At 68.6% G+C, this 27,341-nt stretch overlaps 1 protein-coding gene across 1 annotated transcript; it reads right to left on the bottom strand.

The window, feature by feature from the left end:
- Nucleotides 1–3,082: 3,082 nt before the first annotated feature.
- On the bottom strand, nucleotides 3,083–25,387 carry PRRC2A (proline rich coiled-coil 2A). The gene is given in 26 exon segments (XM_071801025.1): nucleotides 3,083–3,186; nucleotides 3,304–3,496; nucleotides 4,003–4,239; nucleotides 5,834–5,901; nucleotides 7,022–7,106; nucleotides 7,761–8,026; nucleotides 8,642–9,461; nucleotides 9,464–10,392; nucleotides 10,852–11,021; nucleotides 11,024–11,052; nucleotides 12,111–12,301; nucleotides 12,303–12,412; nucleotides 13,311–13,358; nucleotides 13,360–13,521; nucleotides 14,984–15,328; nucleotides 16,870–17,038; nucleotides 18,346–18,430; nucleotides 19,034–19,155; nucleotides 19,230–19,294; nucleotides 19,783–19,895; nucleotides 20,682–20,825; nucleotides 20,935–20,995; nucleotides 21,076–21,178; nucleotides 22,416–22,590; nucleotides 24,899–25,032; nucleotides 25,217–25,387. Coding segments are annotated over 24 exon segments (4,677 nt in total). The 5' UTR covers nucleotides 25,005–25,032; nucleotides 25,217–25,387; the 3' UTR covers nucleotides 3,083–3,186; nucleotides 3,304–3,422.
- Between the last annotated feature and the right edge of the window lie 1,954 nt (nucleotides 25,388–27,341).

Here is a 27,341-nt window from a genome sequence, read left to right as displayed (position 1 = left end):
TTTTGGGGGGAGGAGGTGAAGCTCCGCCCCCAGTTGGGTTCTATGGGGGGATCCAAAGCTCCGCCCCCAATGGGGTTGTTATTGGGCGGGGGGGCAAAGCTCCGCCCCCAATGGGTTTTTATGGGGGGGTGAAACTCCGCCCCCAGTGGGGTGGTTATGGGGGGGGAGGGGTTGTTCTCTGGCCCCTCCCCCTCCCCAGCGCCCCCTGTGGGGGTGGGGGCGTCACTGGGGGGGCTCCCGGGGGGGTCCCCAAGTGCTGGGGGGGCGGCGGGAGGAGGGCGGGGGGGGCGTGGCCTGTGGGGTGGGGGGCGGAGCCCCGGGGGGAGGGGGCGGCTCGGGGGGGCGGCCCCTCCCCCCCCCCGCCCCAGCGCGCGGCGGCTCCGGAGGGGGAGGGGGCGGCCGGGGGTGGGGGGAGGGGAAGGGCCGGGCGGGGGGGGGCAGCAGGCGGGAGAGCGGCAGCAGCGGGGGGGGGAGGGGCGGCGCGGGGGGGGCCCCGAAATTCACGACGGGCGGCACCGGGGGCTCCACCAATGGCAGCAGCATCTGCGGGGGAGGGGCGGTCAGGGGGGCGGGGCTTAGCCCGGGGCGGGGGTCTGGGGGGTGTACATGGGGGGGTCAATGGGGGTTATTGGGGAGCTGGGGGTGATGAATTGGGGGTAATTGGGGGATTATTGGGGGGCAATGGGTGGTACTGGGGGGCTCTGGGGGAGCACTTGGGGGGCAATGGGGGTTACTGGGGGGTTCAGATGGGGGGCAAATTGGGGTTACTGGGGGGGGCAAATGGGGCTATTGGGGGGGGGGGGGGGGTTATTGGGGCCTGGGGTGCAGATGGGGTTTAGTCCAGGGGGTGTGGCTTAGCCCTGGGGGCGGGGCTTAGCCCTGGGGGCGGGGCTTGGTTTGTGGGCGGGGCTTACCTGCTGGAAGCTGCTCTGACTCTGCCCATAGAAGTCGGAGGGCGGGGTCAGCTCCGGCCGCACCTGCAGGGGGCGGGGCCAGCGCTGGAGGGGGCGGGGCTGAGCTGAGCCCCGCCCCCCCCCCGCCACGCCCAGCAAGCCCAGAGCCCCGCCCAGCAACCGCCATTGACCCCACAACGCTCTTTAGCCCCACCCACCACCCTTAGCCCCGCCCACTGCTCAACCCCCTAGAGACCCAACGGGACCCATAGAGACCCCAACCCTGACCCATAGAGACCCAACGGGACCCATAGAGACCCCAACCCTGACCCATAGAGACCCAAAGGGACCCATAAAGACCCCAACCCTGACCCATAGAGACCCATAACCCGACCATAGAGACCCACAGAGACCCACAGACCCAGTAACCCATAACTGAACTATAGACACCTATAGGGACCCACAGAATCTATAAAGACCCATAAAGACCACAGTGCCCCATAGAGACCCATAACTGACCCATACACACCCACAGAAACCCATAGACCCATAGGGACCAACAGAGACCATAGAGACCCAGAAAGAGCACAGGACCCATAGAGACCCATAGAACCCCACAGGGACCCATAGTGACCCATAGGAACCCATAGAGCCCCCCAGGGACCCACAGAGCCCCATAGATCCCCCCAGCGCCCCCTTGCTCACCTGCAGCAGCGGCGCCTCGGGGCAGAAGGGGGCGCCGTACAGGAAGGGGGGAGGGGCCGCGGGGGGAGGGGGCGGGAACAGCAGCCCCCCCGCCCCTCCCCCCCCCCCGCCCCCCATCTTGGGCAGCTCGGGGGGGGGAGGGGCGGCGGGTGCGGCCCCCCCGGGCGGGAACTCCACAAACGGCCCCTTGAGCGGGGGGGGGAGGGGAGGGGGCAGCCCCGCCCCCGCCACCAACACCGGCCTGGGGGAGGGGACACGGGGTTGGGGGCGGAGCTGAGCCGGGGGTGGGGGGGGATGTGGGGCAGAGGGGGGGATGTGGGGAGTGATGTGGGGCAGGGGGGGTGTGTGGGTTGATATGTGGGGCTGGGGGTTGGGGGGGGGGTTATGTGGGGGGTGATATGTGGGGCAGGGGGGTGTGTGGGGTGATATGTGGGGCAGAGAATGATGTGTGGGATATATGGAGTGGTATATGGGGCACGGGGTGATGTGGGGCAGCGGGTGATGTGGGGGGTATGTGGAGTGATATGTGGGTCAGGAGATGATGTGGGGTGATATATGGGGCAGGGGTGATACGTGGGGCAGGGGGTGATGTGGGGTTGACGTGGGGTGATGTGGGGTGATGTGGGGTGATATGTGGGGTGATATGTGGGGTGATGTGGGGCGATGTGGGGTGATATGTGGGGCGATGTGGGGCGATGTGGGGCAGGGCTCTGTGCCCCCGTTACCTGCAGGGCCCGATCCCCGGGGTCCCCGGCCGGAAGCCGCTGCTGCCCCCCAGTGGCGGCTCCACAGGGACCTGGGTGGGGGTCGCCCCACAAGTCACCCCCCCCGGCCCCATGGCTGCCCCACACCTGCCCCCCCACCCCCTCACCTGCCCCACAGCACCCCCGGCCCCACGAGTCACCCCCTACCCTACCCATGGAGACCCATAAGTGACCCATAGGGGCCCATAAGTGACCCATAACTGACCCACAGAGACCCATAACTGCCCCATAGCGACTCCAACCCTGGCGTAAAAGGACCCATAGAAACCCATAACTGACCCATAGAGACCCCAACCCTGACCCACAGAAACCCATAACTGCCCCATAGAGATCCATAGCTTGACCCATAACTGACCCACAGAAACCCCAATGCTGACCCATAGGGACCCACAGAGACCCATAACTGACCCATAGAGACCCATAACTGACCCATAGAAACCCATAACTAACCCATAGAAACCCCAACACTGACCCATAGGGACCCATAGAAACCCATAACTGACCCATAGAGACCCATAACTGACCCACAGAAACCTCAATGCTGACCCATAGGGACCCACAGAGACCCATAGCTGACCCATAGAGACCCATAACTGACCAATAGAAACCCCAACACTGACCCATAGGGCCCCATAGAGACCCATATCTGACCCATAAAGACCCCAACCCTGACCCACAGCGACCCATAGAGACCCACAGTGACCCACAGCGACCCATACCTGCCCCACGGCGCCCCCCCCGCCGTAGCCGCCCTCGGCCGGGGGGGGGTCCCCATGGGGTCCCTTGTTCTCGGGGGGACCCCAATCCCGGGGGGCGACGTCGACCTGGGGGGGGGCACAAAATGAACCCCGAGATCGACCCCCAACTGACCCCCAACTGACCCCCAACTGACCCCCAACTGACCCCCATCTCCCCCCAACCGCCCCCCCATCCCCCATTACCCCCTGGCCCGGGGGCGGGGCCTCCCTGTGGTTCTTCCTCGTGCCCCCCCCGGGGACCCAGGCGTCCGGGGGCGGGAACCCAGGCGTCCGGGCCCCACGGCCGCCCCCCCCCCGTCTCCTCAGCGCTGGGGGGAGGGGCCTTGCGCTCCGTGCCGATGGGGTCGGGGGGGGGCGGGGGGGGAGGGGCGCACACCTGGGGGGGAGGGGCAGGGGGTGAGGGGGGTCCCGACCCTCCCCCACCCCCAAGTCCCCCCATCAAGCCCCCCATTCCCCACCCCCATTCCCCTCCCCCACCCCTATTCCCCTCCCCCACCCCCCCATTCATTCCCCTCCCCCCCAAACCCCCACACATCCCCTCCCCCCCCAATCCCCCATTCACTCCCCATGCCCCTCCCCCACCCCCCAACCCCTTCATTCCCCTCCCGCACCCCCATTCCCCTCCCCCCACCCCATGTCCCCCCCATCCCAAGCCCCATTCCCATCCCCCTCCTCATTCCCCTCCCCCACGTCCCCTCCCCCATTCCCATCCCCCCATGTCCCCTTCCCCCATTCCCTTCCCCCACCTCCCATGTCCCATCCCCCCATTCCCCTCCCCCCTCCCCCATTCCCCTCCCCGACCCCCACATCCCCTCCCCCCATTTCCATCCCCATGTCCCCTCCCCCACTCCCCTCCCCCACCCCCACCCCCCCCCCCCGTACCTTCCCCCCCCCGGGGGGGCCGTTGCGAGCGCGCGGCTCCTGGTGCGGGGGGAGGGGCGGGGCCCCGGCGGGGGGAGGGGCGGGGGGGAGCCCCCCGGCCGGGGAGCTGCGCTGGGACGAGGACGCGGGCGACGGGGACGGGGACGGGGACGGGGACGGGGACGGGGACGGGGACAGGGACAGGGACAGGGACAGGGACAGGGACAGGGACACGCTGCTCACGTCCACCCCGCTGTCCTGCGAACGGGACGGCCCGTCAGGGGGCGGGGGGGACATGGGGGGACATGGGGGTCATGGGGGGACATGGGGACACGGGGGGCAGGGGGACATGGGGGGCAATGGGGACGTGGGGACAGGGGGGGCAATAGGGATGTGGGGTCAATGGGGGCAATGGGGACGGGCGGACATAGGGGTAATGGGGACATGGGGGTCAATGGGGACATGGGGGTAATGGGGACATGGGAGCCAATGGGGATAATGGGGACATTGGGGTCAATGGGGATCAGGGGGTCAATGGGGGTCAGGGGGTCAATGGGGACATTGGGGGCAATGGGGGTCAGGGGGTCAATGGGGACATTGGGGGCAATGGGGACATGGGGACAATGGGGGCATTGGGGGCAATGGGGACAGGGGGGTCAATGGGGGCAATGGGGACATTGGGGGTCAATGGGGACATGGGGGTCAATGGGGACATGGGGGTCAATGGGGACACTGGGGTCAATGGGGGTCAGGGGGTCAATGGGGACATTGGGGGCAATGGGGGCAATGGGGACATTGGGGGCAATGGGGACATTGGGGGCAATGGGGGTCAGGGGGGCAATGGGGACATTGGGGGCAATGGGGACATTGGGGGCAATGGGGGTCAGGGGGGCAATGGGGACATTGGGGGCAATGGGGGCAATGGGGACATTGGGGGCAATGGGGGTCAGGGGGTCAATGGGGACATTGGGGGCAATGGGGACATTGGGGGCAATGGGGGTCAGGGGGTCAATGGGGACATTGGGGGCAATGGGGACATTGGGGTCAATGGGGACACTGGGGGCAATGGGGACAGGGGGGGCAATGGGGACATTGGGGAACATGGGCAATGAGGACGTGGGGACATGGGGGTCAATGGGGGCAATGGGGACAGGGGGGGACATGGGGGTCAATGGGGGCAATGGGGACACTGGGGTCAATGGGGGTCAGGGGGTCAATGGGGACAGGGGGGTCAATGGGGACATTGGGGAACATGGGGGGCAATGGGAACGTGGGGACAGGGGGGGCAATGGGAATGTGGGGTCAATGGGGGCACTGGGGACATGGGGGGCAATGGGGACAGGGGGGTCAATGGGGGCAATGGGGACAGGGGGGGCAGTGGGGACATGGGGGGACAGGGGGGGACATGGGGGTCAATGGGGGCAGTGGGGACATGGGGGTCAATGGGGGTCAGAGGGTCAATGGGGGTCAGGGGGTCAATGGGGACATTGGGGGCAATGGGGACATTGGGGTCAATGGGGGCAATGGGGACAGGGGGGGCAGTGGGGACATGGGGGGACAGGGGGGGACATGGGGGTCAATGGGGGCAATGGGGACATGGGGGTCAATGGGGGGACACAGAGGGAATGGGGGCCAATGGGGGTCAATGGGGACATGGGGTGACATGGGGGTCACAGGGACATGGGGGGATGTGGGGGGGTGGGGGGATATCAGGACATGGGCATGGGGGGGACATGGGGGTCACTGTGGGTCACGGTGGGGTCACAGTGGGGTCACGGTGGGGTCACTGTGGGTCACAGAGGGGTCACAGTGGGGTCACGGTGGGGTCACCGTGGGTGCCCCTCCCCCTCACCTCGGTGCTGCCGCTGTCCCCGAGCGGCCCCACGGGCCAGGAGGGGGGGAGGGGCTTGTGGGAGCCGCCTGCGGGGGAGGGGTGGGAGACGTGGGGGCGGGAACCCCAGACCCACAGCCCCCAGCCCCCTATAACCCCCCATCCCCCCAGATCCACACCCCCCATCCCCCCATATCCCCATCCCCCCATCCCCCATCCCCCCCACTCCCCATCCCCCGTCTCCACAACCCCCACCCACCCCACCCCCCATCCCCCCCATCCCCCCCATCCCATCCCATCCCATCCCCCATCCCATCCCCCATCTCTTACTGGTGTGCAGTCGGTTCCAGACCGGGGGGGTCACCCCCACGCTCGGGTCCCCGACTTTAGGGTCCTGGGGGGGGAGGGGTCAGTGGGGAGGGGTCAGTGGGGAGGGGTCAATAGGAGAGGGGTCAATGGGGTCGGGTCAGGGGGGAGGGGTCAATGGGGGAGGGGTCGGGGGGAGGGGTCAATGGGGGAGGGGTCGGGGGTCGGGGTCGGTGGGGGTGGGGTCAGTGGGGAAGGGTCAATGGGGGAGGGGTCAGTGGGGGAGGGGTCAATGGGGTGGGGTCGGTGGGGGAGGGGTCAATGAGGAGGGATCAATGGGGGAGGGGTCGGTGGGGGAGGGGTCAGTGGGGGCGGGGTCAGTGGGGTGGGGTCAATGGGGAGGGGTCGGGGGGAGGGGTCAATGGGGGAGGGGTCGTGGGGGAGGGGTCAGTGGGGTGGGGTCGTTGGGGTGGGGTCAGTGGGGGAGGGGTCAATGGGGTGGGGTCGGGGTTGGTGGGGGAGGGGTCAGTGGGGAGGGGTCAATGGGGGAGGGGTCGGGGGGAGGGGTCAATGGGGAGGGGTCAGTGGGGGAGGGGTCAATGGGGGAGGGGTCAATGGAGAGGGGTCAGTGGGGGAGGGGTCAGTGGGGTGGGGTCGTTGGGGTGGGGTCAGTGGGGTGGGGTCGGTGGGGGAGGGGTCAGTGGGGGAGGGGTCGGTGGGGAGGGGTCAATGGGGGAGGGATCAGTGGGGGAGGGGTCAGTGGGGTGGGGTCAATGGGGGAGGGGTCGGTGGGGAGGGGTCAGTGGGGGAGGGGTCAGTGGGGTGGGGTCAATGGGGGAGGGGTCAGGGGGGAGGGGTCAATGGGGGAGGGGTCAATGGTCCCCCCGCCCCTCCCCCGCTCACCTGGCTCTGGGGGCTCTGCCGTTCCCGCCGTTTGGCCAAAAACCCCCCGAGGAGGGGGGGGAGGGGCGGGGGGGCGGCTCCGCAGCTGGGGGGAGATGGGGGTCAGCGCTATGGGGCAGGGCTGGGGGAGATGGGGGTCAGCGCTATGGGGCAGGGCTGGGGGAGATGGGGGTCAGCGCTATGGGGCAGGGCTGGGGGAGATGGGGGTCAGCGCTATGGGGCAGGGCTGGGGGAGATGGGGTCAGCGCTATGGGGCAGGGCTGGGGGGACATATGGGGCAGGGGTCTCCATGGGTCCCTATGGGTCAGTTATGGGTCTTTGTGCGTCCCTGTGGGTCACTTATGGGTCATTTATGGGTCAGCTACAGGTCTCTGTGGGTCAGTTATGGGTCCCTATGGGTCAGCTATGGGTCCCTATGGGTCAGTTATAGGTCCCTATAGGGCAATTATGGCTCAGTTATGGGTCCCTATGGGCCTCTACGGGTCAGTTATGGTTCCCTATGGGTCAGTTATGGGTCTCTATGGGTCAGCTCTGGGTCTCTATGGGTCCCTATGGGTCAGCTCCAGGTCCCTATGGGTCTCTATGGGTCCCTATGGGTCAGCTCCGGGTCCCTATGGGTCTCTATGGGTCCCTATGGGTCAGCTCTGGGTCTCTATGGGTCCCTATGGGTCAGCTCTGGGTCAGTTATGGGTCTCTATGGGTCCCTATGGGTCCCTATGGGTCAGCTCTGGGCTCTCACCGTGTCCCCCGGGGGCGGTGTCGCTGTGGGCGGGGCCGTGCGGGGGGAGCCCGGGGGCGTGTCCCCCCCCGGGGGCGTGTCCGGCGGCGGGGGGGGCGTGTCCGGCGGCGGGGGGCGTGTCCTGCGGGCAGCCCCGGCCCCGCCCCCGGCGCTGCAGCTGTTCCAGCGCCCGGCGCAGCCCCCCCGGGTCCGCGGGCTCCACCCGGTCCAGGCGGAACACGGCGGAGGGGGGGGGCGGGAACAGCCCCGGCGGGCCCGGCCCGCGGCTGGGGGGGGACACACGTGACCGGGGGACCCCAACAGCCCGGGACCCCAGGACCCCCAAACACCCCAAGACCCCCCCCAACCCCAGCAACCCCCCCCAAACGCCATTGACCCCCCCAGACCCCCCCAATACCCATTGACCCCCCCCAAACCCCCATTGGACCCCCCCAGAGTACCCCCCATAATACCCACCGACCCCCCCAACCCCACTGAACACCCCCAAGGACCCCCCCTAAACCCCATTTGACCCCCCTGGACCCCCCCAAACCCCATTAAATCCCCCCAGACCCCCACCCAATACCCCCCAAAGCCCCATTGGACCCCCCCCAAAACCCAATGAACCCCCCAACCCCTTTGAACCCCGCCAGGACACCCCCAATACCCATTGACCCCCCCAGACCCACCCCAAAGCCCCATTGGACCCCCCCAGACCACCCCTCCTAATACCCACCCACTCCCCTCACCCCCATTGAACCCCCCCCCAATACCCACTGACCCCCCCCAAAGCCCCATTGAAACCCCCCAGGACCCCCCAAACCGCATTGGAGCCCCCCAGACCACCCCCCCAATACCCCCGACCCCCCCCAACCCCATTTCCCACCCCCCCCCCCGCTCACCTGCGGTTCTTGGGGGACCCCCACCCCCTCTTGTCTGCTCTGCCGCCTCCTCGGGCCCCGCCCCCGCGGGCAGCGCCCCCCGCAGGCTGGGCGGGGTGGTTGGCGCCGCCCTGGCCGCTCCCACCGGGCCCCGCGCCGGGGGGGGGAGGAGGCGGAGCCCCCGCCCCCCCGCGCCGCCCCCCCCGCTCCGCCCCGGGCCTTTGGCTGGAGAAACTGCGCTTGGAGCCCAATTCCTTATGGGGCGGGGGGGGGTTGGGGGGGCTCTGCGCGGCGGGGGGGCCCCCGGGGGCGGGGTCTTTCTCGGGGCCCCCCCGGCGCCCCCCCAGGTCGCTGCTCTCGGACGCCGTCTCCCACTCCTCATTGGCCTCGTTGGACAGGTCCGGGGATCGGGCCCCCCCGGGCTGGCTGGAGGGGGGCGGGGGCTGCGAGGAGGAGGAGGGGGGGGGCGGGGGGGCGCGCGCACCGCGGGGTTGGTGGGGGGGGGGGGCCGGGGGATCTTCCACGTGCGGGGGGGGCGCGGCGCCCCCCCCCCCCGCCTTGGCCTGTTCCTGTTTGAGGCGCCGGAAGCGGGGGGGTTTGTCCTGCTGTTGGCCCCGCCCATGGCGGCGCCGGCGGGGGGGGCGCTCGGCCCCGCCCCCCAGCCCCCCCCCGCCCGCCAGCGCTTTGGGCTGGTCCGGCCCGGGGGGCGGGGCTTTGTCCTTCTCGGGCGCTTCCATCTTCTTGCGGGGGGGGCTCCAGGGCGGGGGGGCGCGGGCGTTGCCCCCCCCGCGGCCCCGGCGGGATGGGACCCCCCGGGGGGTGAAAACGCGGCCGCCGCGGGGGGGGTTGGGGGCGGGGAGCCCCGGGGGGGCGTGGCTGTTGGTGGTGGGGGGGGAGGGGGGGGCTCTTTGTCGCTGTCGTCGGACTCGGAGCCGCGCTGGCGCCGCCGGGGGGGGGGCAGCTCCTCGTATTCGGAGCCTTCGCTGCGGGTCTCGCTGCCCCCCCGCGCCGGGGGGGGGTTGGGGGCGGCGCTGGGGGGGGCGGTTCGGGGGGGGGGTTTCCCGGGGTAGAACGTTTCCGCCCCCCCCCGGAAGGAGCGGAATTCCCGGGGTGGTCTCGTCCCGCCCGCCGTGGCCACGCCCCCCGCGCCGCGGTGGCCACGCCCCCCGTAGGCGCCGCGGAAGCCCCGCCCCCGCGCAAAGTACTCGCCCCGCCCACCCCGCGGGCGGCCACGCCCCCCGGCCACGCCCCCTCCCGTGCCGCGCGGCGCCGCCTCCTTGGGGTCGGAACCAATGGGCTTGGACTTGGGGGGGGGTTTGCTCGGCTCCTCCCCCCCGAGGGCGGCTCCTCCCCCCCCGCCCTCTGCGCGGGTTTCTTGATTGGCCCGGCGCGGCGCGGGGGGAGGGGCTTGTCCGAGGGGGCGGGGTCAGGCTGGGGGGGCGGGGCGCGGCGGGGGGGGCGGGGCCCCCAGCGCGTCTCGGTGCGCGAACCCCCGCCCCCTCCCCCCCGGGGGGGTTTGTGGGGCCCGCGGGGGGGGCGCGACCCCCCCGTCCCCCCCCCCAATGGGCTCGTCCTTGGCGGGGGGGGGCGGGGGGGGCGGCGCCTGCTCCTCTGGGGGGGGCTCCGCTTTTTTGGGGGGGGGGTCCCAAGGGTGGGGCGGGGGGGGGGCGGGGGGGGGAGGGGTGGGCGGGGCCCCCCCCGGCGGCTCCGGCGCTTGGTAGGTGCCCCCGTATGGGGGGGGGTCCCGCAGGCGGACGGGGGGGGTGGCGCTCCTGGGGGGGGGGACACAAATTAGGGGGGGACATTAAAGGGGGGGGGACATTAATTAAGGGATATAAATGGGGACAAATCATGGGGGGACATTAAATGGGGGGGGGACGTTAAATGGGGGGACATGGGGATATGGGGGGGACATAAATTGGGGGGGGACATAAATTAGTGGACATTAATTACAAAGGGGACATTAATTATGGGTGGACATCAATTGGGGGGGACATTAGGGGGGGACACATGGGGATATAAACTAGGGGGGTGTAAATTATAGGGGGACGATAATCATGGGGGGACATTAATTATGGGGGGACATTAAATGGGGGGGGATGTTAAATTGGGACATGGCGGGGGACTAAATTGGGGGGGACATTAATTAGGGGGGGACGTTAATTGGGGGGGGACGTTAATTGGGGGGGGGGGGACGTTAACGGGGCCCCCCCGCAGCGAACAGAACTCACCGCAGCCGCTGGTCGGTGCCGTCGGGGCCCCCCCCGCCCCCCCAGGGCCCTTTGGTGGCGTCCGGAGGGGCCCCTCCCCCTGCCCCTCCCCCCCCCGCGGGGGGCGTGGCCCGGGGGGCCGGGGGGGGCGGGGCCGGGCGCTCGAAGGGGTCGGAGGTCGCCCCTCCCCCCCGCTGTCCGAGCGCTCGCGGGGGAGGAGACCTGGGGGGGGAGATGGGGGTCAGGGGGGCTGGGACCCATAAGTGACCCTGCCATGGGGCTTCAGACCCCCTGACCCCCACCCTCATCTATGGGGCTGGGCCCCCCTGACACCCCAGCTCTCTATGGGGCAGAGACCCCCCAACCCCTCAGAATCTATGGGCCTGAGACCCTTCCCCCCCCCACTACCCCCTATGGGGCCAGGACCTCCTGGACCCTCCCCCCCGATCTATGGGGCTGAGACCCCCACCCCACCCCTGCCCCCAATCTATGGGACTGAGAACCCCCAACCCCCAACCACCACCCCCTTGATCTATGGGGCTGGGACCCCCAACCCACCCCCCCCCCCCGATCTATGGGGCTGAGACCCCCACCCCACCCCCCCCCCAATCTATGGGGCTGGGACCCCCGACCCCCAACCACCATCCCCCCCCCACTATGGGGCTGAGACCCCCTGACCCACCCCCACCCCCCCCCAATCTATGGGGCTGGGACCCCCTTACCCACCCCACCCCCCCCCCCGATCTATGGGGCTGAGACCCCCACCCCACCCCCACCCCCCCCCCCCAATCTATGGGGCTGGGACCCCCTGACCCACCCCCACCCCCCCCCCAATCTATGGGGCTGGGACCCCCACCCCACCCCCCCCCCCAATCTATGGGGCTGGGACACCCTGACCCACCCCCACCCCCCCCCAATCTATGGGGCTGGGACCCCCTGACCCCCACCCACCACCCCCCCGATCTATGGGGCTGGGACCCCCGACCCCCAACCCCCCCCTCTATGGGTCCCGCCCCACTGACCGGCCGGGTGCACCCCCGGGGGGGTGCTGTAGGAATCTATGGGATCCCCCCCTAAACCCCCCCAATCTATGGGGCTGAGAACCCTCGACCCCCAACCACCACCCCCTTGATCTATGGGGCTGGGACCCCCAACCCACCCCCCCCCCCCCGATCTATGGGGCTGGGACCCCCTGACCCCCACCCACCACCCCCCCGATCTATGGGGCTGGGACCCGCGACCCCCAACCCCCCCCCCTCTATGGGTCCCGCCCCACTGACCGGCCGGGTGCACCCCCGGGGGGGCGCTGTAGAAATCCACGGGGGGGGGCCGGCCCTGCAGCACCCGCGGGTCCAGGAACGGGGGGGGCGGGGGGGGCAGCATCACCCAGCGGGGGTCGAAGTTCAGCTGGGGGGGGAGGGGCGGGCGGAACAGGGCGGGGGGGGGAGGAGCCTTGGGGGGGGTGGGGGGGGGAGGGGTGGACGCCCAGGGCCGGGGGGGGCGGGGCGGAGGCGGGGGGGGGAGGGGCGGGGGGGGGGGGCTGGTGCTGCTGCCACTGCTGCTGCTGCTTCAACAGCTGCTCCTGCGGGACGGGGGGCAGACCCATAAGTGACCCCCCAGACCCATAAGTGACCCCCCCAGACCCATAAGTGAGAGCTCAGACCCACAAGTGACCCCCCAGACCCATAAGTGACAGCTCAGACCCATAAGTGACCCCCCCAGACCCACAAGTGACCCCCCCCAGACCCATAAGTGACCCCCCCCAGACCCATAAGTGAGAGCTCAGACCCATAAGTGACCCCCCCAGACCCATAAGTGACCCCCCCCAGACCCATAAGTGACAGCTCAGACCCATAAGTGACCCCCCCCACATCAACAGACCCCAGACCCACAAGTGACCCCCAGACCCACAAGTGACTCCCCCCACCCCCCAGTTCCTCCCACCCCCCAGCCCCACAAGTCACCCGCCACAACCCCCATAACCCCCAATTTCTCCCCAACTCCCCCCCAGCCCAAGTGACCCCCAAGTGCCCCCCCAGCCCCCCATAACCCCCAATTCCTCCCCCTCCCAGCCCCCCAAGTGCCCCCAGCCCCACAAGTGACCCCCAGGTTCCCCTCAGGGCCCCACAAGTGCCCCCCCAGCCCCCCAAGTGCCCCCCCCAGCCTTCCATAACCCCCAATTCCTCCCACCCCCCAGCCCCACAAGTGACCCCCAGGTTCCCCCCAGGCCCCCCAAGTGCCCCCCCCAGCCCCCCATAACCTCCAATTCCTCCCACCCCCCAGCCCCCCAGGGCCCCCCAGGCCCCCCAAGTGCCCCCCCAGCCCCCCATAACCCCCAATTCCTCCCACCCCCCAGCCCTACAAGTGCCCCCCCAGCCCCCCAAGTGCTCCCCCCAGCCCCCCATAACCCCCAATTTCTCCCACCCCATTTACCCCCCAGCCCCCCAAGTGCCCCCCCCAGCCCCCCAAGTGCCCCCCACCTGCTGCTGCCGCTGGAAGCGGGGGGGCAGCGACTTCTGGTACTTGGGGAAGCCCGGCTGGGGGGGGGGCGGGTTGGGGGCGGGGGGGGCGGGGCGGGGGAGGGGCAGCGCCCCCCCCTCCCCCCCCTTGGGCTCCCCCTTGGGGGGGGAGGGGGCGGCGGGGGGGGGCGGGGGGGAGGGGCCTCCTGGGGGGGCTCCGGGGCGGGGGCGGCTGTGGGGAGAAAAGGGGGGGGGTTTAATCTATGGGGCAGCCCCACTGAAGGGTGGGGGGTGCTATGGGGCAGCCCCTCGGTTCTGTGCCCCCCCACCCCGATCTATGGGGCAGCTCCCCCAATCTATGGGGCAGCCCCATAAGTGCATGTGGGCTCTGCAAAGCAAATGTGCCCCCCCAATCTATGGGGTGACCCCCCACCCCACCCCATAGTGTCCCCCCCATCCATGGTGACCCCCAATCTATGGGGCAGCCCCTACCCATAGTGTACCCCCCAACCCATGGGTCATCCCCCATCCATAGGGTCCCCCAATCTATGGGTCACCCCCCATCCATGGGTTCCCCCAATCTACGGGTCCCCCCCATCTATGGGTTACCCCCCAATCCATGGGTCCCCCCCAATCCATGGGTCCCCCCCATCCATGGGTCCCCCCCCATCCATGGGTCCCCCCCATCTATGGGTTACCCCCCAATCCATGGGTCACCCCCCATCCATGGGTCCCCCCAATCCATGGGTCACCCCCCATCCATGGGTCCCCCCCAATCCATGGGTCCCCCCCAATCCATGGGTCACCCCCCATCCATGGGTCCCCCCCCATCCATGGGTCCCCCCCCCATCTATGGGTCCCCCCCATCCATGGGTCCCCCCCCCATCCATGGGTCCCCCCCATCCATGGGTCCCCCCCAATCCATGGGTCCCCCCCCAATCCATGGGTCCCCCCCCATCCATGGGTCCCCCCCATCCATGGGTCCCCCCCCATCCATGGGTCCCCCCCCAATCCATGGGTCACCCCCCATCCATGGGTCCCCCCCAATCCATGGGTCCCCCCCCAATCCATGGGTCACCCCCCATCCATGGGTCCCCCCCCATCCATGGGTCCCCCCCAATCCATGGGTCCCCCCCATCCATGGGTCCCCCCCCATCCATGGGTCCCCCCCCAATCCATGGGTCCCCCATCCATGGGTCCCCCCCCATCCATGGGTCCCCCCCCAATCCATGGGCCCCCCCCCATCCATGGGTCCCCCCCCAATCCATGGGTCCCCCCCAATCCAAGGGTCCCCCCCAATCCATGGGTCCCCCATCCATGGGTCCCCCCCAACCCAGTGTCCCCCATCCATGGGTCCCCCCCAATCCATGGGTCCCCCCCCATCCATGGGTCCCCCCAACCCACGTGTCCCCCATCCATGGGTCCCCCCCATCCATGGGTCCCCCCCCATCCATGGGTCCCCCCCATCCATGGGTCCCCCCCAATCCATGGGTCCCCCCCCATCCATGGGTCCCCCCCATCCATGGGTCCCCCCCATCCATGGGTCCCCCCCCATCCATGGGTCCCCCCTATCCATGGGTCCCCCCCCATCCATGGCTCCCCCCCAATCCATGGGTCCCCCCATCCATGGGTCCCCCCCATCCATGGGTCCCCCCCATCCATGGGTCCCCCCCCATCCATGGGTCCCCCCTCACCTCCATCCTCAGCCCCATCTGCTCTTCCTCCCCCTCCTCCTCCTCCTCCTCCTCCTCCTCCTCCTGCTGCTGCTGCTGCTGCTGCTCCTCCCCCGCCCCGGGGGTCACTCTGGGGGTCCCCGTGGTGCCCGTGGGGGTCGCGGTGGCTGCCCGGGGTCCCTCGGGGCGCGGGGGCCGCTTCTCGGGGGCCCCGAAGCGCTCGTCCAGGCGCTTGAGCTTCTCTGCGCAGGCGGCGCGGCGCTGCTCCTGCAGCCGCTGCTCCTCCGCCTCCCGGCGCCGGCGAGCGCGGGCGACCGCGGCCGACACGGCCGGGCTGCGGCGCTGCCGCCAGCACTCCCAGCTGGCCTGGGGGACATGGGGACACATGGGGACACATGGGGAGCCATAGGGAGCCCCACACTGCGGCGCTGCCGCCAGCACTCCCAGCTGGCCTGGGGGACATGGGGACACATGGGGACACATGGGGAGCCATAGGGAGCCCCACACTGCGGCGCTGCCGCCAGCACTCCCAGCTGGCCTGGGGGGGACGGGGGGGTCAGGGACACATGGGGACACATGGGGACACATAGGGAGCCATGGGGACACACAGGGAGCCATAGGGAGCCCCACACTGCGGCGCTGCCGCCAGCACTCCCAGCTGGCCTGGGGGGGACGGGGGGGTCAGGGACACATGGGGACACACAGGGAGCCATAGGGAGCCCCACACTGCGGCGCTGCCGCCAGCACTCCCAGCTGGCCTGGGGGGACATGGGGGTCAGGGACACATGGGGACACACGGGGATCCATAGGGATCCATAGGGAGCCCCACGCTGCGGCGCTGCCGCCAGCACTCCCAGCTGGCCTGGGGGACATGGGGACACATGGGGACACACAGGGATCCATAGGGAGCCCCACACTGCGGCGCTGCCGCCAGCACTCCCAGCTGGCCTGGGGGACACGGGGGTCAGGGACACATGGGGACACATGGGGACACATAGGGAGCCCCACACTGCGGCGCTGCCGCCAGCACTCCCAGCTGGCCTGGGGGGACATGGGGGTCAGGGACACATGGGGACACATGGGGAGCCATAGGGATCCATAGGGAGCCCCACACTGCGGTGCTGCCGCCAGCACTCCCAGCTGGCCTGGGGGGACATCAGGGTCAGGGACACATGGGGACACATGGGGACACACAGGGAGCCATAGGGAGCCATGGGGACACACAGGGAGCCATAGGGAGCCCCACACAGCGGCGCTGCCGCCAGCACTCCCAGCTGGCCTGGGGGGGACAGGGACACATGGGGACACACAGGGAGCCATAGGGAGCCCCACACTGCGGCGCTGCCGCCAGCACTCCCAGCTGGCCTGGGGGGACATCAGGGTCAGGGACACATGGGGACACATGGGGACACATAGGGATACATGGGGACACATAGGGAGCCATAGGGAGCCCCACACTGCGGCGCTGCCGCCAGCACTCGGAGCTGGCCTGGGGGGGGACGTGGGGGTCAGGGACACATGGGGACACATGGGGACACATGGGGACACATGGGGATCCATAGGGAGCCCCACACTGTGGCACTGCCGCCAGCACTCCCAGCTGGCCTGGGGGACATGGGGGTCAGGGACACACAGGGAGCCATGGGGACACACAGGGAGCCATGGGGACACACAGGGAGCCATGGGGACACACAGGGAGCCATAGGGGACACACAGGGAGCCATAGGGAGCCCCACACTGCGGCGCTGCCGCCAGCACTCGGAGCTGGCCTGGGGGGACATGGGGGTCAGGGACACATGGGGACACACAGGGACACATGGGGACACACAGGGAGCCATAGGGACACACACAGACCCATAGTGACCCACACCGACCCACACCGCCCCCCAGCACCCCCCAGGACTCACGGCGAGGTCGTTGGGCTGGGCCCAGCTGCCGCGGTTGGGGGGGGGCGGGGGGACCCCCCGGGGCGGGGGGGGCGGAGCCGCTGCCCTGGGCCCCTCCGGGGGGGGCTTGGGGGGCGACTTGGGGGGCGCGGGGGGGGCGGGCGCCGGCTCCTCCGGGGGGGGCGACTTCCTGGGGGGAGAGAGCAGGGGGTTCATGGGGGCACCTGGGGGCTGGGGGGCACATGGGCTGGGAATGGGGGGATATGGGGGGCTGGGGCTGGGAATGGGGGGTTATGGGGTCACTTGGGGTGGGAATTGGGGGATATGGGGTGCTGGAGATCACTTGGGGGTGGGAATGGGGGGTTATGGGGTCACTTGGGGGGGGAATTGGGGGTTATGGGGTCTGGGGGTCACCTGAGGGGTGGGAATTGGGGGCTAACAGTGGTCTGGGGTTCACTTGTGGGGCAGGGGGCTCTATGGCGGGGCTTGGGGTTCATTTGGGGGTTTATGGGGGGCCTGGGGCATTTTGGGGGAGTTCCAGCAGCATTATGGGAAGTTTTGGGGACAATTTTGGGGTGTTTTGGGGAACAAGGTTGGGGGGGCGTGGTTTTCGGGAGGGGGGCGTGGTTTTCGGGAGGGGGGCGTGGTCTCGGGGTGGGGGGGCGTGGTCTCGGGGTGGGGGGCGTGGTCTCGGGGTGGGGGGCGTGGTCTCGGGGTGGGGGCGTGGTTTCAGGAGGGGGGCGTGGTTTCAGGAGGGGGGCGTGGTTTCAGGAGGGGGGGCGTGGTTTCAGGAGGGGGGGCGTGGTTTCAGGAGGGGGGGCGTGGTTTCAGGAGGGGGGGCGTCGTTTCAGGAGGGGGGGCGTGGTTTCAGGAGGGGGGGCGTGGTTTCAGGAGGGGGGCGTGGTTTCAGGAGGGGGCGTGGTTTCAGGAGGGGGCGTGGTTTCAGGAGGGGGGCGTGGTTTCAGGAGGGGGGCGTGGTTTCAGGAGGGGGGCGTGGTTTCAGGAGGGGGGCGTGGTTTCAGGAGGGGGGCGTGGTTTCAGGAGGGGGCGTGGTTTCAGGAGGGGGCGTGGTTTCAGGAGGGGGGCGTGGTTTCAGGAGGGGGGCGTGGTTTCAGGAGGGGGGCGTGGTTTCAGGAGGGGGGCGTGGTTTCAGGAGGGGGGCGTGGTTTCAGGAGGGGGCGTGGTTTCAGGAGGGGGGCGTGGTTTCAGGAGGGGGCGTGGTTTCAGGAGGGGGCGTGGTTTCAGGAGGGGGCGTGGTTTCAGGAGGGGGCGTGGTTTCAGGAGGGGGGCGTGGTTCTAGGAGTGTTTCTGGGGGGTGTTTCGGGCTGGTTTTGGGGTGTTCAGCAGTGTTTTTGCGGGTGTTTCAGGATGTTTCTGGGGGTGTTTTTTGGGGGGTGTTTTGGGGTGGTTTTGGGGTGTTTAGCAGTGTTTTGGGGGCTGTTTTCAGGGTGATTTTGGGGTGTTCTGGGGGTGTTTCTGGGGTGATCCGGGGCTCACCCCTCGTCCTCCTGCTCCGAGTCCCTCCCGTCCTCCTCGTCACTGAACTTGAGCTTCTCGGTGTAATCGACCTCCTCGTGCGCCCCTGGGATGGGGGCCATGGGGGCCATGGGGGCTGGGACCCCCGACCCCAAAAAACCCCCCCAGACACCCCAAACTCCCCTGGACACACGAAAACCCCCCCCCCAATCCACCCAGAGTTTGGGGGACCCCCCAAAACCACCCAGACCTCCAGAGCCTGGAGGAACCTCCTAGGACCCCCCCCCAATACAAATTTTGGGGGACCCCCCGAAAAGCCCCTGACCCACCCCCCAAGCTTTTGGGGACTCCCCTAAATCTCCCAGACCCCCCTAACTTTCAAGAAACCCCCCCCAAAACTCCATGAGCCCCCCAAACTCTTGACAACACCCATGACCCCCCCTGGGGACACCCCCAAATCTTGGGGACCCCCCCAAAACCCCCAAAGCCCCCTGAACCCCAAAACCCCTCCCCAAAACCCCCAAACACCCCTGAACCCAAAACCCCACCTGAACCCCAAAGCCCCCCAAACGCCCCCTGAAACCCCAAACCCCCCCCGAACCCCGAACCCCTCCCCAAACCCCAAACCACCCTGAACCCCCAAAGCGTCCCCTGAACCCCCAGACCCCCCCGAACCCCAAAACCCCCCCGAACCCCCAAACCCCCTCACCGGCCCAGCCCTCATCGTTCTCCTGGTCCAGCTCATCAAACTCCTTCAGCTCATCCTGTTTGAGCACGGGGGGGCGCCCGGGGGGGGGCGGGGGGGCCTGGGGGCCACGCGCCCGCGGGAACCTGCGGGGGGGGCATCAGTGACCCCCAAAACCCCAACCCCCCAAAAACCCCCCCAAAAATCCCCCCAAACTCACCTCTGCGCATCAGGGTAGCGATAGGTCCCATAGGGTGGGGGGAACGGCAAATAGGGGGGGTACATCTATGGGGGGGAGGGGCACAAATTAAAAAGGGGGTGTTTAATTATTGGGGACCCCCCTGGGAGGATATGGGGATGACCCAGGGCTACTTGGGGTCACTGGGGTTTTAGGACCCTGGGGGTTATTTGGGGTCACTGGGGGGGCTTTAGGACCCTGGGGGTTATTTGGGGTCACTGGGGGGGCTTTAGGACCCTGGGGGTTATTTGGGGTCACTGGGGGGGCTTTAGGACCCTGGGGGTTATTTGGGGTCACTGGGGGGGCGTTAGGACCCTGGGGTTATTTGGGGGCACTGGGGGGGCGTTAGGACCCTGGGGTTATTTGGGGGCACTGGGGGGCTTTAGGACCCTGGGGTTATTTGGGGGCACTGGGGGGGCGTTAGGACCCTGGGGTTATTTGGGGTCACTGGGGGGGCTTTAGGACCCTGGGGGTATCTGGGGTCACTGGGGGGGGTCAGGAGCCTGGGGTCCCGGGTTTTGGGGTCAGTACTCACGAAGGGCGGCATCATCCCGCGATAGGGGGGGAAGTGGGGGGGGCCGGGGGGGTTGAGCCCCCCGGATTCGGGCGGCGCGTCCTCGGCCCCGCGCGCGTCCCGCCAGCTGCCCCCTGGGGACAAACGGGGGTTGGGGGTCTATGGGGCAGCCCCCAATCCATGGGGCAGCCCCCCAATCCATAGTGTCCCCCCAATCCATCAGACACCCCTAGCTTATAAGGCACCCCCATCCATAGAACACCCCCAATGCATGGAGTACCCCCAACCCATGGGGCAGCCCCCTTATCCATAATGCCCCTCCCAATCTATAGGGCAGACCCCAACCCATGGGACACCCCCAATCTATGGGGCACCCCTAATCCATGGGGTGCCCCCCAATCCATGGGCTGCCCCCAAGCCCTACAGCACCCCAATCCATGGGGCACCCCCACAATCCCTGGGGTGCCCCCCCAATCCATGGGGCGCTCTGTGGGGCAGACCTGTGGGGTGGGGGCTCAGTGCGGGCCCACACGATGCATTGGCACCCCCACCCCTGGTGACCCCCAATCCATGGGGCACCCCCACTCCTTGGTACCCCCCACCCCCTGGGGTGTCCCCCCCGCTCCGTGGGGCAGACCTGTGGGGCGGGGGCTCAGTGCGGGCCCACACGATGCATTGGCACCACCACCCCCAGTGCCCCCCAATCCATGGGGCACCCCTACTCCTTGGTACCCCCCAATCCATGGGGTGCCCCCCAATCCATGGGGCGCTCTGTGGGGCAGATCTGTGGGGCGGGGGCTCAGTGTGGGCCCACACAACCCGTTGGCACCCCCACCCCTGGTGCCCCCCAATCCATGGGGCACCCCCACCCCCGGTGCCCCCCAATCCGTGGGGCACCCCCCCCGCTCCGTGGGGCAGACCTGTGGGGCGGGGGCTCGGTGCGGGCCCACACGACGCGTCGGCACCGTCCCGCTCTCGGCCGCCCCTCTCCTGCTCGCCGGCCGCCCCCAGGCTGGGAAACTCCTCCCGCGAGAATCGCGCCGGCAGGATCGGGCCCTTCGCGCCTGCGGGGGGGGGACACGGACACACAGGGGGTGACGGACCCCCCTACCACCCGGGGGGGTCCCCAAAGATGTGGGGCGCACCATATTGGGGGGACGGGGGGGGTTTTACCATCGCCGTGGGTAGCGCTGGTTTGCGCCCAGGACTTTGCTGCGCTTGGCGTGGGGGGGGTCTGGAAAGCATGTATTGAAAAGGGGGGGGTTAGGGTTGAAAAGGGGGGGTCAGGGGGGTTTTGGGGGGGTCTGCACCCACCTCGGGGGTCGCGGGGCCCCGTTTGGTCGCGTTGGCGCCCGCAGGCGTCTGCGAATCCGGCGGCGACGGCGATGGCGGCCGGGGAGGGGCTGAGGGCTCGGAACTGAAATGGGGGGTACAGGGATCACTGGGGGGGCTTTAGGACCCTGGGGGTTATTTGGGGTCACTGGGGGGGCTTTAGGACCCTGGGGTTATTTGGGGGCACTGGGGGGCTTTAGGACCCTGGGGTTATTTGGGGGCACTGGGGGGCTTTAGGACCCTGGGGTTATTTGGGGGCACTGGGGGGCTTTAGGACCCTGGGGTTATTTGGGGGCACTGGGGGGCTTTAGGACCCTGGGGTTATTTGGGGGCACTGGGGGCTTTAGGACCCTGGGGTTATTTGGGGGCACTAGGGGGCTTTAGGACCCTGGGGCAGTTCTGGGGGGGTCAGGAGAGTCCTGGGGGTTCAGGGGGGTTCAAGAGGGTTTTGGGGATCCAGGCAGGTTCAGGGGGGTTCTCAGGGTCCAGGTGGGTTCAGGGGGGTTCTGGGGGGGTTCAGGAGGCTTTGGGGGGGTCAGGGGGTGTTCAGGGGAGTTCTAAAGGGATTAGGGGGGTTTGGGGGGTTCAGGAGAGTCCTGGGGGGTCCAGGTGGGTTCAGGGGGGTTCTGCGGGGTCCAGGGGCGTTCTGGGGGTTCAGGTGGGCTCAGGGGGGTTTTGGGGGTTCAGGGGGTTCCTGAGGGGGTTGGGGGAGTTCTGGGTGGTCAGGGAGAATTTAGGGGTTCAGGAGAGTTCAGGGGGATTTTGGGGGGGATCAGGAGGGTTTGAGGGTTCAGCAGAATTCTGGGGGGTTCAGGTGGGTTTGGGGGGGGTCAGGGGGGTTTGGGGGTTCAGCAGAGTCCAGGGGGGGTCAGGGGGCTTCAGGTGGGTTCAGGGGGGTTCTGGGAGGGTCAGGGGGGTTCAGGGGGTCCAGGGGGGTTCAGGGGGGGTCAGGTGGGTCCAGGGGGGTCAGGGGGGTCCAGGTGAGTTCAGTGGGGTCCAGGGTGTTCAGGGGGGGTCAGGTGGGTCCAGGTGGGTTCGGGGGGGGTCAGGGGGGTTTGGGGGTTCAGCAGAGTCCGGGGGGGGGGGTCGGGGGACTTCAGGTGGGTTCAGGGGGGTTCTGGGAGGGTCAGGGGGGTTCAGGGGGGTTCAGGGGGTCCAGGGGGGTTCTGGAGGCTCCAGGGGTGCAGGTGAGTTCAGGCAGGTTCAGGGGGGGTCAGGGGGTCCAGGACAATCCTGGGAGGATCAGGTGGGTCCGGGTGGGGTCAGGTGGGTCCAGGTGAGTTCAGGGGGGGTCAGGGGGGGTCAGGGGGTCCCGGGGTCACCTCTTGTGCTCGGGGGGCTCCTGCCTGCTGGCCCATCCCGAGCCGTCGCGCGGCACCAGGGCCACGTTGGGGTCGTTGCCCTTGTTCTCGGCCTTCAGGCTGGGCAGGTTGGCGGGGGGGGGCATGCGCCGCGCGGCCACTTTGCCCAGGCTCTGCAGCCCATGGCGGGGGGGGGCTGGGGAGCACGGGGGGGTCAGGGGGACGGGGGCACCCCCTGCACCCCCCGCCAAGGCCTTGTGGGGGTGGGGGGGCCCAAATCCCCCCACAGAACCACCCCAAAATCCCCCCCCATAGGACCAACCCCCCCCATCTTCCCCAGGTTCTTTAACCCCATGACCCCCCCCCCACTTCTAATTCATTGGGGGGACCCAAAAAACCCCCTCATAGAACCAAGTCCCCATTACCACCCCCCCCAGCTCTAATTTATTTGGGGGGGACCCAAAATCCCCCCCATAAAACCACTCCCCACCCCCAAAGTTGTTTAACCCCATTAACCCCCCCTTCCCATTTTAATTTATTTGGGGGTCCCAAATCCCCCCCATAGACCCACCCTGCCCCCCCTCGGTTCTGAATCCCCATGATCCCCCCCCCAATTCTTATTTATTTGGGGGGCCCCAAAATCCCCCCACAGAACCACCCCCCCAAGGTTCTTTAACCCCATTAAGCCCCCCCAATCTAATTTATTTGGGGGGGGGGGGTCCAAAATCCCCCCCATAGAACCAACCCCCCCACCTTTCCCAGGCTCTTTAACCCCACGACCCCCCCAGCTCTGAATTATTTGGGGGCGCCCATATCCCCCCCATAGAACAGCACCCCACACCCCCCCAACCCATCAATGCCCCCCTCAAAATGCCCATAACACCCCAAAAGCCAAGCGACCCCCCCAAATAAACTTACACCCCCCTCCCCCAAATCTGGGGCTTCTTGATCATTGGGGGGGTAAAAAATACTGGGGTGACCCTAACACGCCCCCCCCCAAAGTCCATGTCCCCAAATTGGGGGGACACCCCAACCCCCCCCAAATTTACGGGATCCCTGAGAGATCCCCGGGTCCTAACGCCCCCCTCACAAGACCCCCAAATTTATCCCCCAGCCCCCCCCATGTCCTATAACCCCCCCAGAGCCCCCACATTTACCCCCAAGACCCCCAGGTCCTCCAAATTTGTCCACAAGCCCCCCTGGGTCCTAAACCCCCCCCAGAGCCCCCTGGGTCCTAATGTCCCCCCCAAAGCCCCCACATTTGTCCCCAAGCTCTCCTGGGTCCTAAACCCCCCCCAGACCCCCACACTTACCCCCAAGAACCCCAGATCCCCCAAATTTGTCCCCAAGCCCCTCTGGGTCCTAAAACCCCCCCAGAGCCCCCCCGGGCCCCACGTTTATCCCCAAGCCCCCCCAGGACCCCCAAATTTATCCTCAAGCCCCCCCAGGTCCTAAAACCCCCCTCAGATCTTAAACCCCCCCTCAGAGCCCCAAAATTCATCCCAAACCTCTCCCAGGGCCCCCACATTTATTCCCAACCTCCCCCTGGATCCTAAAACCTCCCCAGAGTCCCCCCGGGTCCTAAAGCCCCCCCAGAGCCCCCACATTCACCCCCAAGCTCCCCTGGGTCCTAAAACCCCCCTCAAGGACCCCCCCGGGTCCTAATGCACCCCCAGGGTCCCCACATTTATCCCCAAGCCCCCCCTGGGTCCTAATGCCCCCACATTTACCTCCAAGCCCCTCCAGGTCCTAAAACCCCCCCCAAGAGTCCCCCTGGGTCCCAATGCCCCCCCCGAGCCCCCACATTCACCTCCAAGCCCCTCCAGGTCCTAAAACCCCTTCCAAGAGTCCCCCTGGGTCCTAATGCACCCCTAGGGTCCCCACATTTAGCCCCAAGCCCCTCCGGGTCCTAATGCCCCCCCAGAGCCCCCGCATTTACCCCCAAGCTCCTCTGGGTCCTAAAACCCCCCCAAGAGTCCCTCTGGGTCCTAAAGCCCCCCCAGAGCCCCCCCATTCACCCCCAAGCTTCCCTGGGCCCTAAAACCCCCCCAAGAGTCCCGGGTCCTAATGCACCCACATTTACCCCTAAACCCCCCCAGGTCCTAAAACCCCCGCAAGGGCCACCCCGGGTCCCAATGCACCCCCAGGGTCCCCACATTTACCCCCAAGCTCCCCTGGGTCCTAAACCCCCCCATGAGTCCCCCTTGGTCCTAACGCCCCCACGCTCCCCTGGGTCCTAAAACCCCTCCAAGGGCCCCCCCGGGTCCCAATGCGCCCCCAGGGTCCCCACATTTACCCCCAAGCTCCCCTGGGTCCTAAAACCCCCCCAAGAGCCCCCCCGGGTCCCAATGCCCCCACCTTCACCCCCAAGCTCCCCTGGGCCCCAAACCCCCCCAGGGCCTCCCGGGTCCCTCCGTGCGGGGACCCCCATTCCCAGCCCCACCCGGGGTGTCCCCCGCTGTCTCCGGGGGGGTCGGTTCGGGGTCCCCGTGCCCCGCTCTCACCGTTGGGCCGCGGCGGCTCCAGCGCCCGCCCGCGGTAGCTCTCACTGAGGCTGAGGCAGGCGTAGCGCCGGCCCTCCCTGCCCCGCGCCGCCGGGCGATCGCTCATCGCGCTGCATCGGCACCGGCCGCCCCTCCTGGGGGGACACGGGCCGGGTGACACGGGGACGAACCGGGGGGACAACCAAGGGGTGGGGGGGGGGGCGGCGATGAGGCCGCCGCTGCCAAGATGGCGGCGGGTGAGGTGAACACGGATGGGGGGGGGGGATGAATCCGGCCCCGCCGCTGCTCGGAGCCGCGCCCCCCCGCATCGATACCCACCTGTCCGCCCCGGGCGGGCTCCGCGCTCACCGGATGCGGCCGCTGCGGGGCCGGACGGGGCCGGCGGGCGGCGGATGGAGGCGGATTCCGTCCGCCCCCCCCGCCCAGGCCCGTCCCGCCGGGTTTCCCCCCTCAGCGCGTCAACGGCCGCTGGGGCCCCGCGCGCCTGCGCCAACGGCCGACCGAGGGGGCGTGGCCGGCGCGCAGCGCACGCGGATTGGTGGGCGGGGAGGGGAGGGCACGCCCACCCCGCGCTCCCATTGGTGCGCGGAGCCGTGAGGACGCTACCCCTCCCCCCCGCGCTGCGGACGCGACCATAGTGACGGGGGGGGGTGTTCCCCCCCTCCCCTCCGCGGGGTGGAGCGGCCCGCGGCGCGGCCACGCCCTCCCTGAACGTCATTCCGCTCCCGGCCAATCGGAGCGAGCGCCGCTTTCGGATTGGACGGGCGGGGATTTGGCGCCGCCTCCGCCGGCGGTCGCCATGGCAACCGGGCTCTCCTGGCAACCGCCGGGCTCCCGTAGCAACCGGGCCCCGCCCCCCGTTCCCATGGCAACGGCGGCTGCGCGCAAACCACCCCCCTCCCCCTCCCCGGACGCCTGGGTCCTTCCCCGAACGCCTGAGTCCCCGCTTCGCTCCCCCTCCCCCCCGCGCCCCGATTTCGGGCCCTTCCAGGTACCGGGAGGGGGGGAGGATGTGGGGAGCTCTGCCGAGAACCCAGGCGTCCGGGCCACCCCCCCAAGGGGACCCAGGCGTCCGGGCCCCATAGAGCAGCCCCCCCTACCCCCTCAACTTCCCGGCAGCGCCCACGGGGTGACCCAGATGTGGGGCCCGGACGCCTGGGTCCCTCCCGAACTCCTGGGTCCCTCCCGAACTCCTGGGTCCCCTCCCGAATTCCTGGGTCCCCTCCCGAACTCCTGGGTCCCCTCCCGAACTCCTGGGTCCCTCCCGAATTCCTGGGTCCCTCCCCGAACTCCTGTGTCCCTCCCGAACTCCTGGGTCCCTCCCGATCTCCTGGGTCCCCCCGAACTCCTGAGTCCCCTCCCCGAACTCCTGGGTCCCCCCCGAACTCCTGGGTCCCTCCCCGAACTCCTGGGTCCCCCCCCGAACTCCTGGGTCCCTCCCGAACTCCTGGGTCCCTCCCGCACTCCTGGGTCCCTCCCGCACTCCTGGGTCCCTCCCCAAACTCCTGGGTCCCCCCCGATCTCCTGGGTCCCTCCCGATCTCCTGGATCCCCCCGGAACTCCCGGGTCCCCCCCGATCTCCTTGGTCCCTCCCCGAACTCCTGGGTCCCCCGAAACTCCTCGGGATCCCCCTGGGGTTTCCCCCCAAACTTCCCCCCGGGGGCGGGGGGAGCCCAGAGGGGACCCAGGCGTCCGGGAGGGACCCAGGCGTCCGGGCCGCTTCCTCCCCCGCCCGTAACGGCCGAAACGCCCCAGAACTTCCCCGAAGTTTCCGTTTTATTGCGGTTTTCCCGGCAATAAATAAAACCCCAATAAATTACCCGGGCGCCCCAAAACCGCCGCCCCCCCCGAACCGCCCCATAAATACATAAATAGCGCAATAAATACCGCCCCACCCCCCCCGCCGCCGTTCACTCTGGGCCCTACTGACGGCCTCAGACCTCTGGGGTTTTGTGCTGTTGTTGGTGCCGTTCACTCTGGTCCCTACTGACCACCCCAATCTCATGATCATTACACTCGTTCACTCTGGTCCCTACTGAGCACCCCAATCTCATGATCGTTACACTCGTTCACTCTGGTCCCTACTGATGACCCGAAACCACCTTTTCCTCCCACTCCTGTTCACTCTGGGCCCTACTGAGCACCCCAATCTCATGACCATTACACTTGTTCACTCTGGTCCCTACTGATAAGCTCAAATCTCATGGGTTTTGTGCTGTTACTGCTGCTGTTCACTCTGGTCCCTACTGACCACCCCAATCTCACAACCTTTACATTTGTCCACTCTGGTCCCTACTGATAATCTCAAATCTTGTGGGTTTCATGCTGCTGTTCACTCTGGTCCCTACTGATGACCCCAGTCTCACTACCATTACACTCGTTCACTCTGGTCCCTACTGACCCCCCCAAAAACCACCTTCTGTTCCTGTTCACTCTGGTCCCT

Source organism: Patagioenas fasciata, chromosome 34, assembly GCF_037038585.1.
Source record: "Patagioenas fasciata isolate bPatFas1 chromosome 34, bPatFas1.hap1, whole genome shotgun sequence".
NCBI classification, from domain to species: domain Eukaryota; kingdom Metazoa; phylum Chordata; class Aves; order Columbiformes; family Columbidae; genus Patagioenas; species Patagioenas fasciata.
Note: the sequence above shows the minus strand (reverse complement) of the source record. Positions and strands in the feature narration are given on the sequence as shown.